Here is a 17,194-nt window from a genome sequence, read left to right as displayed (position 1 = left end):
ACAAGTCAACGCCCACGAGAGCTGATATATCCCAGCTGCTTTGAACGCCTCTTTCTGTAGGAGGTTTTGTTTTCCTGTATAGTTCTTCGATACAGTATTTTAAATGTAGATATATTTTACATATTGCAGCTGTTTATTTGCTGTCCAAACAGCAGTTTTGAGGCCCAGAGATGCCGCGTAAAACCATGAAGTTGGCTTTATCAGACACACTGGAGGATCTGTCAAAGCAGGATTTCTTAAAGTTTTGTCACCGGCTTCTGGACCGAAGAGGAGAACAGCGGGTCCGACGCAACAGGGTGGAGGGCAAAAACTTTTTAGACATCGTGGATGTCTTGGTTTCTACCTTTACCGAGTCCGGAGGTCGCGATGTGGCCGTGGAGATCCTGAGAGAGATCGGCTGCAGCGAGGAGGCAGAGAGGCTCGGTCAGTTCACTCGTTTATCAGTTTACAGCCGATTTGTTAGTACTTTTGAATAAATCCAGAATATCTGTGCAGAAAAGTAATATTTCAAGACTTTTATCTCTCAATCTATGGATTGATTTCAGCTCAGACATCTTAAAATACAAAATACAGACGAGAGAACAGAACAATGGACAAACTGAATATTTTACTTTCGATTTCAAATGTGTATGATTGGGTCTGTTAAAAAAAAATATTTGACTATCATTCAGACTAATAGTTAAATATCAAATGTGTTTTTTTTAAATGCGCTCCTGAATAACAGCCTTTGAACTTTGTCAGGCACACAAAACAAAAGGAGGAAATGTATTATAGCAGAATTATTCATGTTTTGTTTTTTGTTTTTGTTTCCACAGTCAGAGAAACAAATTAAATCCCCAGTTTTTACGGTAGGTTTACCTTCCATATTTGTTTGTTTGTACCAAGTTGACTTTCTCTATAAAAATTAACTTCCCTTAAATGTTTTGCAGATGCAGGACATTCAGCAGGAACAAACCTGGTAAATAAGTTATACATTTTTTAAGCCGAATATTTTCGCCTTCATTGTTCTGTATTATCTCTCTTTATGCTGCACACCTTAAATCACAATTATATAGCCTGTATGAATAATACATGTATTACTCCTTCTGCCGGAGACGCTGCTTGTCAACAGGTAGGCGACTGCCTGGGGCCCCAGACCAGAAGGGGTCCCCTGAGGGCTCACAAACTTAAAGCAAAGCAGTTGAACAAAATGTGCACATTTCACAGAGGGGGTCTCGTCTGACAACACTCATTCTTGTTGCCCTGCTAAGCGTCACCGAGTTTGTCACTGAAATTCAGCAAAGAAAAATACAGAGGAATTATCTGTCTACAGGAGAGAGGAAGAGGAGTGACGGGACACTGGCAGACATGCTGTTGATGAGTGCTGGTTAGAGGGCCCCTTATTGATTGTTGCTTGGGACCCCAACACTCTAAAACTACCACTGCCTACTACACATTAATTCCCAGGAAAATATACACAGCAATATGTCATTAATACAATTTTGAGTGAGGAAAATATAGTATGTAACATTCTACCTCTTAGACTTTCAGTTCTAACATCTTTATTTTTTACAATGACATGGAAGAAATAAGATATGTGGTCACACTATTAATAAGTTAATGTTGTTTTTTTTCTCCTCAGGAAAACACTGGATGTTCTGACACGTGCTTCCATGCAGGAAGTGAACAGTACTGCACCATATTGGATGATCCATACTTGGGATGAATATCTTGATACACGGATTATGAGCTGTTGAACTCAGAGTGAATCTGTCATTTGTGTTTGATCATGAAAATCAACTTTTGCCAACGACCTCTCCTTTGTTGCTCACCGTCTTCAATAAGCAAATTAAATGTAAGAGTTTGAAAGAACCACACTAACCAAAATATTGTATAAAAAAAGACTTAATTTCATGTAAACAATAAGTAAAAAGCATTTTTCTTTATTCAGTTTTTTTTCCTTATGCATAATCATTCCTTAAAGAGACCAACAGTTTTAAAAAAAACGTGTTATCTGCTGTTAATCCACAAACAGCAAAGAAAACGTCTGTAAATAAAACATGACTGGCTGATAATTATAACTTACACACATCAACATTCATTTCTAAGGGATGTAATCTGTCCTCTAATCATTCTCTTATAATCATCCTTTCCAAACGATGCACCACGACGACTTTATGAATTTATGGAGGACTTTAGGCCTTCTAGGGAGTTAGATGTAAGATTTAAGATGTAATTTGTGGCTATGACTATTTGTGCATAACCGGTGCAACGATGGAGTTATCCTGTTTTTAGTTGGGGGTTTTTTTTTCGTTTTTTTTTTTTTTTAGAATTTTATTTTTTTTATTTGTTTGTCTTTTGATTTGACTTTAAATAAAACCTTTTCTTGTTCCGTAATAGAAATTCTCTCTGTTTTTTTCTGAATGGCTGCCCTGAGGCACTTCAGATTCTTTTAGTTCTGGTCCATCTCTTGAAGGCCTCTTGGGGAACAGAGGAGGTGCTTTGCCTGACTGTCGCTGCTGTGGCTTGCTCTTGGTCACGCTGCAGAATGTATCTGACAGCGGTGTCCATCTTGGACCCTTTGATGCAGGTTGAATTCTTTGTCCTGAGGAAGTTGACATATCTGTGTACAAGAAAGCAGAGAAGCACAATGGCTTAAATGTCTGCTAGCCTGCTAAACACCAAGATCCACACTTGCTCATCATGTTTTCATACCTGATTTTTTCGGAGTCCTTGGACTCGTACAGATCTTTTAGTGTCACCGATGTGTGAACACCAAACCCAACAAGAGCTGCTCCTTCTCGGCCTGGCTGGACGGATCTCTTTTTGGATCTCTCGTTCTGCAATCTGACTTCTTCCCTGACCTCAGGGTATGCCATTGCATATTTCAACAGTGAATCCTTCAGACAGAAAGACAAGTGTATCGTTAAAATATTTCTGCATCCCTTATTATTTCGTCAATTTGTGATGTTCACACACTGCAGTCATTCGTCTTTTTAAAATAGGTGAATGCATGGACGCATGCTGTCCAGTTCATTCATTTTACATCTGTCTGAAAAATGACAGATTGCCCTCAGAAAAACAAAATATGCAACGAAACCTGAGGATCATAATATTAATAATTTCAACAGCATGGTTTAATCCAGCTGACCCATTTATTAACGACATAAATGAAGCTGCTTGAAAGCACATTAGGATGAAATTATCAGATTGGGCAGAGTGCAGGATGAAAACCAACAAACATAAAAAGTAGAGGTTCATTTGGCAAGCTTCATTTCAACAATCAAGGTCTTAAATGAAAATAAAGCAAATGTTAATAAAGAGTTGAGGAAATTACAGAACGTCCTAATAAGAGCTCTGTCGTCTTTTTCAGCCTGTTTTTTCAACAAATGTGTTTAAATGGCAAAGATCCAAGAGAAGAAGAATAAAGTCTGCATCTTAACATCAGGGGAGAAAAATAAGATCATGTATTGATCGGGATTTACAAACTATCAGCGTTTGGCACATTGTTGAAAATGAGTAAATAGGAACTGAGTAACTGCATGATAAAAGTAACTCGGGAGAGTTTTAGTAGAAGCGTGTTGTTGTTGTTGTTGTAGCTCTGACAGAGAGTTTAGTAGAAGTGTGTTGTGAATTCCCTCGGTTCTTGTTTCTTGTGGGAGAAGTTTTTCTTCCTGCACTTAGACAACAACTCTCCACTGAAACAATGTCGGTATTTCAGAGACAGAAAAGGCTCGGCTCGATGAACTTCTGTCTGTTTGTTTACAGCGTGCAAAGTTCTCTCTCCCAGGATGCTGCTGTGCTTTTTTTGGTCCTGTGCCCATTAACAAGAGCTTTTAAATATCAGTAACTGTATCACGTTTATTCAATCTGTTTTATTGAATCCCTTTCGTTACCACAAATAGTAGTGGCTCAAGTAGTAACACTTTACTGAGTGACTTTAAAGCACGGAGCTTTTTAAAGACTCACTAATTGATAAACTGAATGATAAACTGACCTCCTGCAGTTAGAGAGAACAAATCTGAGAAAAGAGGAAATGTTGATGCTTTAAAGACAAGGCCTCTCATTGTTCTTCGTTGTACCTTGTTGGCCGTCAGCGGGTCCTGCTTCACACTGGACTTGTTCTCCTTCTGGTGGCCGGCTGTCACGTAGGCAACGTAGCTCACATGATTCTCGATCAGCCACTGAAAGGTTTTACCTTTATGCTTGCCGAACAGAATCGTGCGCCTGCCAAGAAGAAAGTGCTCATCGCAGGCGTCGCCGGCCTGAGACAGGTCTGGAGTCTTTGCTCCAGCCTCCACCTCTTCCTGCCTGTTCATCTGAGGACCTCCGTTTTTTGGAGCAGCCTGTAACGGAGAGCGGAGCGCAGCAGCTTTCAGAGTCTCCTGTGAGGACGGCTCACCTTTCTACCCAAGGAGGACAAAGTGAACACAAACAGAAAACAACAATGTGAGTATCATTTATAATGATAAAAAACAACTCATATTAAAAGAGATTATAGGTCATTGTGTATAGTTAAACTTACATCAGCAAAGGCTTTGGTCTTTAAACCTATAGAGAAAATAGATACGGTGAAGAGTTTACATGTTTTTTCTTTTTCTTCACAATTGTGACTTTTTTCAGTGATGCATTCATTAAAACATACACTCCACCAATATCAAGACACATGACCTGCAGTGTTTGTTTTTTTAGAGAGTTTAAACCAGTCTGGAAAAAAATAAACAATATCAATGCTTTTGAAACATTTTGGCAAAAATGTATTTTGATGGCCCCAAAACATAAATGATTCAACTTGTTTGTAGTCAGAAGATCCATCTTGAGAAGGACATCTTGAAAACTCACAGTGCACAGACTGTGTACACTTCTGTTAAAGTCCCCTTTCAAATGTAATTTGCATAGAAGAGAGAGAGAGAGAGAGAGAGAGAGAGAGAGCTGCTTCCATAGCTTTCTTATTGTCATTTGATACATTTTTACTGAAAAAAAAAGTCACAATTATTTCAGAAACTTTAAGTAGGCCTCTTCTCATACAGCGGTTGGATGTGAGGCAGTTGGTGTTTAACCACACTTTGCGTAATTCTCCTTACAAAAAAAAGACCATCCATGTAGACAACATGAAGGTTTGTAAACACACCCAGTGTGGCTGCTTCCTCGTTCAGGTTGATCTGCCTCAGTAAGTCCAGAGTCACCTGCAGAGCTTTGGACTCTGTGAACGTTGAAACCAAAACGTCTGCCACTTCCCATCGTCTCTTCTCCTCCACAGCTCTGCGGCTGACCCGAGGCTCCTCTCTGCGGTCCCTCAGCTGGTCACAAAACTTCAGATAATCCTCTTTACTCAGATCATCCAAAGCCTCCGCTATAGCTCGTTTGATAGTGGTGGGCGCCATCTACCTGCTCGGTCCGCAGCGCTGAGGTGTGACGAGTCCGCACTTCACCAAAACATGACTGACAAACATTTGGCGCGTCAAAACCCCCCCCAAAAAACACCAATCACTGAAACCCTGAACGACCGCGTGACCAATGATGACATCCCTCTGTGTCATAAGTATAGTATAGTAGAGACGCGTCACGTCAAACAATGAAAACAAAAGTGTAAATATTAAATAAGATGTGAATGTGTAAAAACAAGTAAAATAAAGCATGTTTTTCAAGCTTCTCAGTTGAAAAAAAATCCTTATAGATTAGATTGAATAGTTGTTTTGTACAAGCTATTTTCTTTATCAACCGTAATAAATTTGTTTTTCCTAATTCTTACACTGATTACTTAAATCGATTCATTTCATCCCTTCTATTGAAATGATCGTTATATTTTCTACAGCACTTGAACGCACCATTTCCTCCCAGATGTTTACGATTGTCTCTATAGAGAGGACAGATCTGTTCCGGAAATAAGTAGACTTCTTGACAATCAGTAGGCCACAGGAGACGTGGGGGGACCTCTTAGTGAAAAATGGCCCCCAAAACCAAGAAAGCTGCTTTAACAGACACGCTGGAGGATCTGTCAGAATCTGACTTTAAAAAGTTTTGCAGCAAGCTGTTGGATCGCAGGGAGGAGCCGCGCGTCCGGCGCAGACAAGTGGAGGGAAAACACTTCTTAGACATCGCAGACGTCTTGGTTTCTACTTTTACCGAGGATGGAGCTGTAAAGGTGGCTGTGGAGTTGTTGGAAGAAGTGAACTGCGAGAATGAAGCCAAGAAACTCGGTAAATATGTAACTTCCTAAAGGGTTTCATGCAGAACACAAAGGCTGGGCTTCCTCTGCAGGATGTTTAAAGTGCAACAAATAGACTACAACGTTAAGCAACATTTAATTAATATTTATATGTATTTTTTCTGCAATAGTACAAAATATAGTGTAAATCACATATTTAAGTTTTTTTTTTAAAAACAGCCCGCTCCTTTTTACTTTCACTTTCGCTCATGCCACGTTGACCTTGAACCAAAGGTAATAATAATAATAATAATAATAATAATAATAATAATAATAATAATGCATTTTATTTATAGAGTGCTTTTCAAAAACTCAAAGACACTTCACATGTTAAATAAAAATACAAGCATATAGGATAATTCAAACAAGGAAAACAGAACAAACAGTTAGACAATAGACAACAGACAAGGTCGTCTACTACAAAGATTAACCACCAGGAGATTTCATTTAAGGTGGCAGGCTGCTCCATGTACAGAGGATACAGTCCTCGAGAAATTGACTGAAGGTGCAACTCTAGATGCAGGTCGAATGCACATTTTATGTGTCACCTGTCAATACAGTCAAAACAAAGACACAACTTTGACAACGCTTACATTGGTAATTCAAAAATGAAAACCATAACTTTGCCATAAAAAGGTCATTAAAGTAAAAGCTCTTTATTTGGTCCTGGGGGTCCACCATGAAGAGACGGGACTCTCCACAGGGGTCTCCTACAGGCAGCTCGCTGATAGGTTGACCGACTGTGTAAAAAGTAAATCCGACTACAGTAAATGCACCTCTTCCCAGTATTCGGTTATTTGGCCCATAAAAACAAGTGTAAAGTAATATTTTCTTGAATTTTCAGGAACACATCTTACTATATGGCACAATAAGAAGTGTAAAATATTCTTTCTTGGACCTTGATGTGAATTCAAGATTATTCATAAGCATTGCCTGAGCGCAATTTGAGTTCAACACATTTTTTCAAAATCGCTCTCAGATGAAGGAAGGTTGGAGACCCCTGCTCTGCAGCATCATCTGTGTTTGAGGAACAGATTTACAGACCTCACAGTTATGCTTGTTTTGTTTCCATCACATGCTAACACTGTGTCCTTCTTTTATTGCAGTTAAAGTGATAGCTGGACTTGACTCAAAAGCCGGGACCAGCGACAGTGAGTTGTTTTCCTGTTTTCAATTTGTCCTGGTGGAAGAAAAAGTCTAAACCAAATCCAATCCTTTTCTTCATTCTTTTTGTTTTTAGCTGCAAGACCCTCAGGCGGAGCAACTGGTGCAGATACCACATCAGGCGGTAGGAGGACATGTATCTCTCTTTGACTGTAAAGGTCACTTTGACATTTCTGAACATTTCCGATCTAAACAGAGTTCAGGCTCAAGAAACATACTAATAAGGAGTATAAAGGAATATTTTTACATGTTCAGAAGATATACCTTTATGCATTATTTTCATGGGTTAGATGATAATATTTACACCTCTATGATGTAAGTAGAGTTTGCTTCGGCTAGGATAGCAGCAGGTATAAACTTTCATGTCCCCACCCTTTGATTTGGGCTCAACCATGGGGAATTTGGATTGGGCCAGGTTGGTGTTTTGTGGTAAAAAAGTGCACATTATTAGAAGGGCCCAACCGATGTGTAATTTTTGGGGTGGATATCGTTATTAGGGAGAGAAAAAAAATCCAATACCAAGACAGATTTCCTTGGGTGAAAGATAACTGCTAGTATATAACAATGATACTTACACTCTTGAATTTCCCTCGGGATCAATAAAGTATCTATCTATCTATCTATCTATCTGACTGGTTAATAAATGTAGTGATATGGGCGCATAACAGAGATAAAATTAGTTATTAATTTAAATGAATTATCAGCATCAGTCCTTGATTGTTTTTGTTCTCCTTTCTCTCAGACCAACACTTTGTGGATAAACATCAAGAGGAGCTCATCGAGAGAGTGAGCAACGTGGATCCCATTCTGGATCATCTCCTCGTGAAAGGTGTCCTCCAACAAGAGAGTTACAATAAGATTCTAGCTCTGCCCACCTCTCAGGCGAAGATGAGAAAGCTCTACCGCGGTTGCCTGAAAGCTGGTGCTAAAAGCAAAGATGTCTTCTACGAAATCCTTCAGAAACAGGAGAAATATCTCATTGACGACCTCAATGAGAAGTAAAATCACTAAATGTTGGGGTTGAAATCTTCTTTAGACCAAACATGTAAGCTGTCTACACAACCAGGTTTTACATACATGAATAATTTGGGAATATTCATTGTAATGTCTCTTATGTTTCTATGCTGGTACATACATGAATAATTTGGGAATATTCATTGTAATGTCTCTATGTTTCTATGCTGGTTTCTCATTTGTCTTTTTCCACTGCATGTTAATGTTTGAACAGATCAGCTTGATTCACTTCATGAATTTATTCGATATGATGAGATTTAAAATAAGTTTTTAGATTCAGCAAATACTGATAATCATGCAAAAATAATGAACTCAATTCACAACAAACAAAGAGCTATATTTTTTAAACTTATTAATTGATCTGAGTTAAAACAGAATTATCTTAATTCTTCCAAAATGCTTCCAAAGATTATTTTTTAATTCGTGTTTTAAAACGTTTCTATGTTGAATGTTTACATTTGGATGGTGCTTCATGATGTCCGTTATCTAATCTTTAATAAAATGTTCAAATTTGTTTCTACTGCTACTGTTACTGCTACTATTTGCTTTGTTTTAATATTTGGAGTGTCTAAAATTGTATGTAAAGTAAATATAATGATGCAGAATTAACTCATGTTTTTAAAAACGTGAATTTTCATCCAAAAAATTATTTCTTTCGTATCTCTTCAGAGAAGTTACAGTCACGTTGTTGTAAAGCTGGATGTTGTCGGAAGGAAAACTACAAACGATCATACAGTGGTATGTAGGAGTAACTGTGAATAATAACTGAGAAAGAGGCTGAGTTAGAGGAAGATAAAGAAACAAGTTTTACATGAATCGTTATATTTACATTAATTATGTTTCATATTGATCATTAGTGATCTTTGTGCTTGGAAAATGTTATGTAGGTTATTCTGGATTCCCTATAACTTAAATAATACAAAATGTTAAGTGTGCCTATGACATTATAAAGTGTCTGTGTTTACACAATAAAGACCATCGGATTATCAGTAAAATGAAATACAAATAACAATTCAATGTTCCAACTTTTCATGTAGAAATTGTCCTGATGGGTTTAAGCAGACTGCAGGTTTGTCTCCGTGTGTACTGCAGGTGTGTGTTGTCAAGTCACATGAAGAGACTTTACACCATTGCTGTGTTTTTATTAGAAAGAAGACATAAACAAAGCTGTTAAAGCCGACTGACGGCTGAACGTGATCACACCTGATGTCGTCACGCTTCACACCTGATGTCGTCACGCTTCACGTGACGTTTCGGTGGAGAGGAAGTCTCCTGTCTCTTAAAACATTTCCTCGTTTCCTCTCTCTCTCTGATTCATTCTCTTGCGTCTCTCCATGTATCTCTGCTGCGTTCAGGTGCTGCTCGGCTGGTCCAATATTCCTAGTTGGGAATTCGTTTTTATTTTTCGACTTTTCCCACAAAACAGCGTTGATGCAACAAAGAAGAAGTCAATTATCTCTGTTAGAAGTTATATTTGAGAAAAAAGTTGATAGCAATAGCCTACGATAATCATTATTTTTTTTAAAAAGTATGTATACATCAACAATACATATTTTTCCCACCTTGAAATCGGGCACGTTTCGACTTGACTAGATGTTCATGTGCATTTTGCAACTCAGAAACTCGTTTTCCGACGTGTCCGACAGCACTTGAATGCAGCATTAGACGCAAGTGAGGGAGGCGATACATGTAACTGAGGTGTTGACGTTGACTTCCAAAAAAGCTACACAGCACAGAGTTGTCTTTTAGATTTCCGGGTAAGAGATGAGCGACATGTAGAAATGTGACTGGGTCTTAAATGTGTTTTTTTTTTTTTTTGAAGAGTTGATCATTAGGCTACTAAAACATTTGACGTGTGCAAAGAAAGACACCAGGTGAGTATTTGTCAACTCCTGAACATTAGAAAAATGAACAAAGCCTGTCATGCACCTTCATGGTTCAGTTTATGAAGAAGTCATCGATTTTTAATTGTCTCTTAAACGCGGACGTGAGTCAGCACACTTTTCTTTTGATTTACTTTCATCTGTACGAGACGAACTGTATTCAGGTTAAACAGTTGACTCATTTAAGTGGGTTACGGAGGCTATCATCTATCAAGAGGTGTGAAGTGAATATCTTTCTAACTTTACCTAAGTGTCATCTATCCAGAGGTGTTCAACGGATTTTATAACTTTGGACTCGATTTGACAAAATCATTAAAGACTTGCAACTCGACTTGGACTTTAACAGCAATGACTCGTGACTCCACTTGGACTTGAGCCTGATGACTCGAAAATACTTGATGTTTTAATGTGTTATTATTATTGTGTCCCTATAATTAAAAATTAAAAGACTGATTGAATCATGGAGTTTGACACTGAAAATATAACCAACGGTGCTCAGAATATCATGTGATTTCAATCAGGAGAGACTTAATTAAGAATGAACAATTATTTATTACAATGAAATGTGCAACAATTGTAGAATGAAATGTGCAAAGTCTTTTGGGGGCTAGACTCCGTCATGACGACTTCATGAGCTCTGAGGGGTAGTGAGGCCGACGCGGGATAGGATGCCCCCCTGTGGAGTCTAGACACTGGTGGTGGTGAAAAGGATGGAGGATGAGAAGAGGAGTGGGTTTCAGATGGGGCCTGGACTCTGCTGAGCTGGAAGGAGGTGACTGGGGTGGAGGAGGGTTGCGGCGTATGCCTGCAGCTACAGGATGACTGGAAGAGAGAGAGTTTTTAAACTATTGACAGCAAGCCATTGATTGGTAGAGAAAGTTCGTGGCAGAGTCTGGTTGGTTAATTCCAGGATGATACACGCCCATGATCAGCTGCTTGCCAGAGAGAGATACAGGTGGTAGTAGGGGGTTTGGTTTAAGAATGAATGAAGAGGTGAATGAATGAAAGAATAACACCAGTCTTCCTGTCTGAACTTACGCTGAGCTCCATTTGTCTCAACATGAGTGTGATTCATTAAAAACCCCGACGCTTTTTATTCCCATAAATCTAGAAAATCTAGTCTATTATTTTTTTAGGACGACATTTATATGAGTAGGAGCAAAGATGCAACGTAAGAGGCTGCATCAATCAAGTTCTCATTTGTTGCAGCAAGACATGCAAAGGATGATCAGACAAAGAGGAGGAAAGGGGAGAAGTGTAATAAACTAAGAGAAGGAGAAACAGTGAACGAGCCTACAGATGCAACAGATAGACAATAAACTCTAACCTACTGTAAATGTAGCCTATAGTCTGAAAAATGAAAGGACATGCAATGAATAAGAATATTTTATGTTCAGTCACAGTATGAAAGATAATATTTGGACGTTTGGATGGATAGATAAGTGATAATGTGATAATGTGACTAAGCATTAAAATATTAGGTCAAATTAGATTAATCGTGACTCAGTACTTAGACTTTTCATTTTAAAAATTCAACAGAGGATGAGACAGGAGAGAGAGATGAAGAGGTTGAAGGGACAGAGACAGAAGGAGAGAAGAGAGAAAGAGAAGGAACCAGTGAGACTCATGTGGAGTCAGGTCCAGGAGGTGCAAGCCCATCATCAGCCCAGGACCGAGCTACATACAAAGATCTCTCTCTCTCTCTCTCTCTCTCTCTCTCTCTCTCTCTCTCTCTCTCTTCTCTCTCTCTCTTTCTCTCTCTCTATTTCTCTCTCTCTCTCCCTTATGACAGCAATCGGTGATCCTTCCTCGTTTTGTTTTGTTTTATTCAAGAACAGTAATGCACATCCAGTCAGCTAAAAAAAAAAAGCAATATAGAAATAAAATAAAAAAACAGATTAGATGTTAAAATAACTTATTACATTCAGGAAAGTAAAAATAAAAGCCAGTAATATAGAGTATATGAAGTACAATAAACCAAAGAAGAATATGGAAATCATTATTTAAATAGAGGGGAATGGTTTATATAATTTCATTCTAGATTAAATATTAACTGAACTAATCCTTGCTCATTTGTTATAGATAGAGACGCACATGAATTGATGTTTTAAGGTTAATTTCACACAGCATTGTGGGTGTTAAAATACAATTAATTTCCTGAAAAGATGCATCCAAACCATACTGTATGAAACCTGGAAGCTAGTATCCTTACTGAAATGTTCACTCTACTGAGGTGCACATAAAAATGCATACTGAATTTCCACGAGGGTTCAGTCTACTGACAAGTCCGCACCGCATAGACAACATCACACTGAGGTGTCCTGGAAACTGGCCATGTAATGCTTGTAAGTCATGAATAAGATTTCCAAATGGATGTAGAGAAGTCTAAAGGCTGCAGCCTTTGATTAATAACTACTGAGTGACCCATCAATGCCAGTGAACAAGTTTAAAATGTTTTCTATTTTTTGTGAAGAAATATGAGCTACTTTTTTAAAAGTTTCATCAGAGTGTGATTACACACTACTTGTCAATAACTCTGGTATTTATGAAATGAAATGAAAGGATCTCTACACCCTGGCACTCATTCTGTGGTGTTATCTTTTGTTTTCCAGCTTGAAAAGATGACGACACAGAAGATGCTGTTTAAAACATTGAGACATTTGAGTTCTGAGGAGCTTGAAGATTTCTGCCTCCATGTTGAATTGGAGAAAGGTGTCTCCCTCCTATCAGACCTCCATCTAAAACCAACAGACCTGGAGGAAATAGTGGAGCTGATGGTGAAGCGTTACAGAAAGGAGAGTGTGAAGTTGACCAAAAATATCTTGAAGAAGATGAAGAGGACTGATCTCGTGCAGAGATTGCTTGACAGCAGACAGGAGTCCAAAGGTTAGACAAAAGAGACAAACACAAAACCTTCACACATTACAATCAGGGCATTTTAAGAGTCTTATATTTAAATGAATTAGGAGAGCACAACAGTGTGCAAACAATGTTTTGATCAGATTTTTTGATCAGAACTTTTGGAATTATTGCTTTAATATATTTAATAAATCTTTATTGTTTCAATTCATAACAGACGTAATGTCAAGACAAGGAGTGCTCTGTGTTATATTATCTACAAAGACTCAACATTTATCCATCATGAACAAGAAGCAGCATTTACAGCTGTGTGGGCCTTTGAACTTCCTGCCAAATAACAAATAATGTTTTTCGTATTGAATTGAATTTAGAAAAGTAACAGTGGAAAAGAGAAACTTCTTTTAGAGGCAGAAACCTCGAGCTGAACCAGACTCATGATGAACAGCCGTCTGCCAAAACTGTGCTGAGTTAAGAAAGTGGGAAGAAGGAGATGCAGGAAGGACAGAGACAAACTACAACAATAACAGATTTAAAGCTACAATGTCATTAATGAAAGAAAAAAACGACCCATAAACTAATTAAAATTGTTCTCAAGTCTTTATTTAGTTTGCATATTGATTCACTGATGATTAGGCTTTGTTGTCTTTTTGTTTTAAATGTACATAAAGGTGGTGTAGGAATCAAAGTGGTTTTGTTTTGTTTTTTCCTCAGAAGATGAAGAGCCGCTTTCACTGACGCAGAGGGTGAGTATGTCACATCACTCTGACTTTACACTGTGTCGCTATTACACAGTCAACCTTGAACATTTAAATTAAAGGTAAACAAATAAAGGTTATTTTATTGTTAATGCTTAGAAAAATGTGATCCTTTAAGATACATTTACATATTTTAATCAATATTTATTCAAAGAGTAAAGTACACATAAGGTCTTGGCATCAATGTTATTTGATTATAATGTGAAGAGTTTGTGTTATTTCTGAATTTTTGTACATTTTATGTTTGTTATGTCTACTTGTTTTTCTGATGAGAGAAATGTATGTTTATTTGCATTTATTTATTTATTTCAAATAATTGTGAATTTTGTCTTTTAAAGTGTGTCTGAACGTGATTTTCTTTAAGTCTTCTTAATTTGATTCAACTAATCAAAACGAAGATGCATATCCAAAGTCACAATTTAAAGGCAGATTGTGCAACATTTCTGATCCAGTAGATGTTGCTCTTGAGCACCAGCAATAAAGCAAAACAAACTGCTGCTTGGCGACACCTCTGTCACACTGAATCCTCCACTCTCCTAAATGATTAAAATGATTTGCATTTACAGAACTTTATGTGGTCAAACTTCAAAAAATACAATTGATGAAATGTGAAAACAAATATCTGTTTTCATCTCAGCTCAAAAATTGCACTTTTGCACCTTCAAAACATTGTTATTTTAATTTTGCAGGTAGAAATGATGACATCTGTTATAGATCTGCTTGTGGAGATTACATCTTGCCTAACTGAAGATGAGCATAAGGACTTGAAGGAGTTGATCAGAAGCGAAGACCATGAAACATATAATTCATACAACCCTCGGTTCCTGTGGCAGACAAACCATCAGGAAGCTGCGTGTGTTATCATTTTAACTTTTGGCCAAAACTCTGTGGTGAAGACGATGAAGTTTTTAAAGAAGATGGAGAGAACTGATCTGGTGCAGAAGTTATTGGAGACCAACTCAAGTATCAAAAGTACGACCATGAAGACCAAAATAGTTTAAAATCATAAAACTGTCTTTAAACCTATTTCAGAAAGGTTTAAGTTACATCTCTATCTGTTACATGATAAATGATAGGATTCATATTTCACAGATATTAAGACATTTTAACTGGTTTATATTTTTTTAACTTATGTTGTACCTCACAAATCATTACTAAACTATTTTTCAGACTTAAGATCAATCTCTCATGACTTATTTTTAATCACTTCTTTCCTCAGAGAAACCGTCAGATGAACCACGCTCTGTCCTGTTTGAGAAAGTAAGTCATCACTTCACATCTGTCTGACTTACACATGAACATTCATGAACAAATATGATCACATTTGAATTCATCTGTTTTTCACGAAGCTGAAACTTTGTTCAGGTTGAACATTTTAGCAGCAGAATCATAAATATCTTTGACAGTTGTTATGAGATGTAATGTCACATAATATGTTTCTGACCTTTCCGTAACAATAATCAATATTGAAAAGTATATCTAACAGAAACACCCACCTCTATAATTGCACTAATGAAACCATAAGAGACACATTTAAAATTGTCCTGGTTGATGAAGTAAATGTCCCATGAGTGTTTAACTTTTCCAGGCAGCAACAATTGCAGCTGTTGAGGATCTGCTTTTGGAAATCCTGCAGTCTTTAAATAACGGAGAGCTCAAGAAATTCATGAAGAGTCTGCTGTTGGCCTTTGAAAATGACTCCATAGACGTCCCACATTTTTTGAGAGACTCAGAGGACCGAACAGTAATAGCGGATATGATGATGCGGACCTACGGGCGACAGTCTGTGGATAAGACCAGAGAGATTTTAAAGAAGTTGAACAGGGATGATGTCATGCTAATGTTTCCAGAGAGCTCAGAATCCAAAGGTAAGACAAACAAAACAAATCTTTGATAAATAATATAAATTTAATAAATAAATGTAATTTAATGAATTCTTTGAATTTGATATCTTTTGGTTATGTTTATGTTACCTTGTAAAGCAGCTGAACTTTTCTAAAGTAGATCAAAGTCTCATTAAAGTAAGTTCATCCTTGTAGTCACAAATGTATTTTGTCCTCAGAGAAAGATTCAGTGGATGAACATCAACCTCCAAAGTTTGAAACAGTGAGTCTGAACATCGCACCTCTTGATACAAACCAAAACAAATGGATATAGTTGCTTGTCAGGTTCAGGTCTGTAGCGTAAAAGTTCAGTATTTCTAAAGTTTTAAAGGAAATTCTTAATGTGAAGTGCTGTGGGTGATTTCATATGCTGCATTAAATTTGATAGTTGTATTGAGTAAAGGGTAAAAGGGATAGAGGGGATCTTCTATGTTGCTACAGCAAAGTAGAAATTTACAAAATTACAGACAAATATTTTTGAAGAAACCCTGTATTATACTCTTGAGTGATCATGGAAAAAATACGCAGATAACTTCCATACATCTCTGATTAAATCCCCACAGATGATCCTTTTTATTTTTACCATTAGAGAAATGACTAATTTGTTTATTGTCTTTGACATTTTTTGAGTGTAAAGGAAGATCTGGAACATATTCTTTTGGAAACATTGAGGGGTTTGAAATTTAAGGAGTTTGAGAAATTCTCTAGTGGAAAAACTCTCTAATGGTCTGAAATAGTAGCCATCTGGCCCGGCGTGTATTGGATCTGTTAGACCCGACACGTGGCCAGCATGACTGTGAGAAGAATGAAGACTGTAAACGTGACGCCCGTGAATTAGAAGGAAGTTAGATTTAACCTTATAAAACATCATGAAATACACCACCACCAGTTATATGTTTTCTTACCATTTGATAGCGCTTTAGTCATCTTTGGCTTACCGAACCGCCAGATATCTGGACGAATATAGGACTGGAAGTCAGGGGAAGATCATCATCCGAGTTGTCGAGGAGAAAAGAACACCTGGATTGACTGCTGATGTGGAGCCGACTATTCTAATGGAATTAGCTGAATAGCCATGAACTTAACTTAGTGCAATGTGATTCAATCAGCCAGCGCAAGCAAGCTAACCAGAGCTTCATGAGCGAGGCAGCATACTCAGAAATTCTTTTAGGTGCTACCATGGCAACATGCGTGGAAAAATAGCTGTAGAATGTTAAAGTCATGAAGAAGTGATTATGAAACATTTGTAATCGTTGATGTAGAATAAAGAAATACAAGATGCATAAAAATAGGCGTTGAATCTTGATGCTCAGGAACCTGTGATGACAAGGTTGAGATGCTGCAAAAAGCAAACCATGTTAGCATTATTAGCAGCATCCTTGGTACACATGTAACTGCTGACGAAGTTTGCAGGTCCAGGAAGGTCTGAACGAATTGAAGACCAATATC

The 17,194-nt window shown here is 37.6% G+C and overlaps 2 protein-coding genes and 1 long non-coding RNA gene across 4 annotated transcripts; 2 read left to right on the top strand and 1 right to left on the bottom strand.

Annotated features, from left to right (window-relative positions):
* Positions 1-87: 87 nt before the first annotated feature.
* On the top strand, positions 88-1,925 carry LOC306823809. Its single transcript, XR_013779059.1, has 4 exons — positions 88-423; positions 816-848; positions 930-958; positions 1,622-1,925. It is a non-coding gene; the product is annotated as an uncharacterized lncRNA (long non-coding RNA).
* Positions 1,907-5,532, bottom strand: LOC306823807 (uncharacterized protein). 2 transcript variants are annotated; one of them, XM_079343652.1, is made up of 6 exons: positions 5,487-5,532; positions 5,111-5,405; positions 4,505-4,530; positions 4,062-4,385; positions 2,695-2,879; positions 1,907-2,602 (listed from the first exon to the last, which is right to left on the bottom strand). In XM_079343652.1, exons 2-6 carry the CDS (start codon positions 5,361-5,363, stop codon positions 2,422-2,424), a joined length of 969 nt encoding a protein of 322 aa, XP_079199778.1. In that variant the 5' UTR covers positions 5,364-5,405; positions 5,487-5,532; the 3' UTR covers positions 1,907-2,421. The 2 variants fall into 2 exon arrangements, with proteins under 2 accessions (XP_079199778.1, XP_079199777.1); XM_079343651.1 differs by lacking the exon at positions 5,487-5,532 and having other exon boundaries at positions 5,111-5,456.
* Positions 5,533-5,799: 267 nt separating this feature from the next.
* Positions 5,800-16,469, top strand: LOC306824030 (uncharacterized protein; the record flags this gene model as incomplete). Its single annotated transcript, XM_079343987.1, has 11 exons — positions 5,800-6,179; positions 7,294-7,338; positions 7,428-7,475; positions 8,094-8,344; positions 12,861-13,134; positions 13,819-13,850; positions 14,552-14,834; positions 15,082-15,122; positions 15,451-15,730; positions 15,925-15,968; positions 16,383-16,469. Exons 1-11 carry the CDS (start codon positions 5,927-5,929, stop codon positions 16,467-16,469), a joined length of 1,638 nt encoding a protein of 545 aa, XP_079200113.1. The 5' UTR covers positions 5,800-5,926.
* Between the last annotated feature and the right edge of the window lie 725 nt (positions 16,470-17,194).

The sequence above is a fragment of the Symphodus melops genome (genome assembly GCF_947650265.1).
Source record: "Symphodus melops genome assembly, chromosome: 5".
NCBI lineage: Eukaryota > Metazoa > Chordata > Actinopteri > Labriformes > Labridae > Symphodus > Symphodus melops.
This window is presented reverse-complemented; position numbering and strand designations above follow the sequence as displayed.

Excerpts from the sequence above, each read along its gene's own strand:
- LOC306823807 (XM_079343652.1), bottom strand. The coding sequence starts at position 5,363 with ATGGCGCCCACCACTATCAAACGAGCTATAGCGGAGGCTTTGGATGAT. Across the intron at positions 4,386-4,504 it reads AGACCAAAGCCTTTGCTGAT|AAAGGTGAGCCGTCCTCACA; the intron begins GTAAGTTTAACT and ends CTCCTTGGGTAG. Across the intron at positions 2,880-4,061 it reads ACCCGCTGACGGCCAACAAG|GATTCACTGTTGAAATATGC; the intron begins GTACAACGAAGA and ends TTCTGTCTGAAG.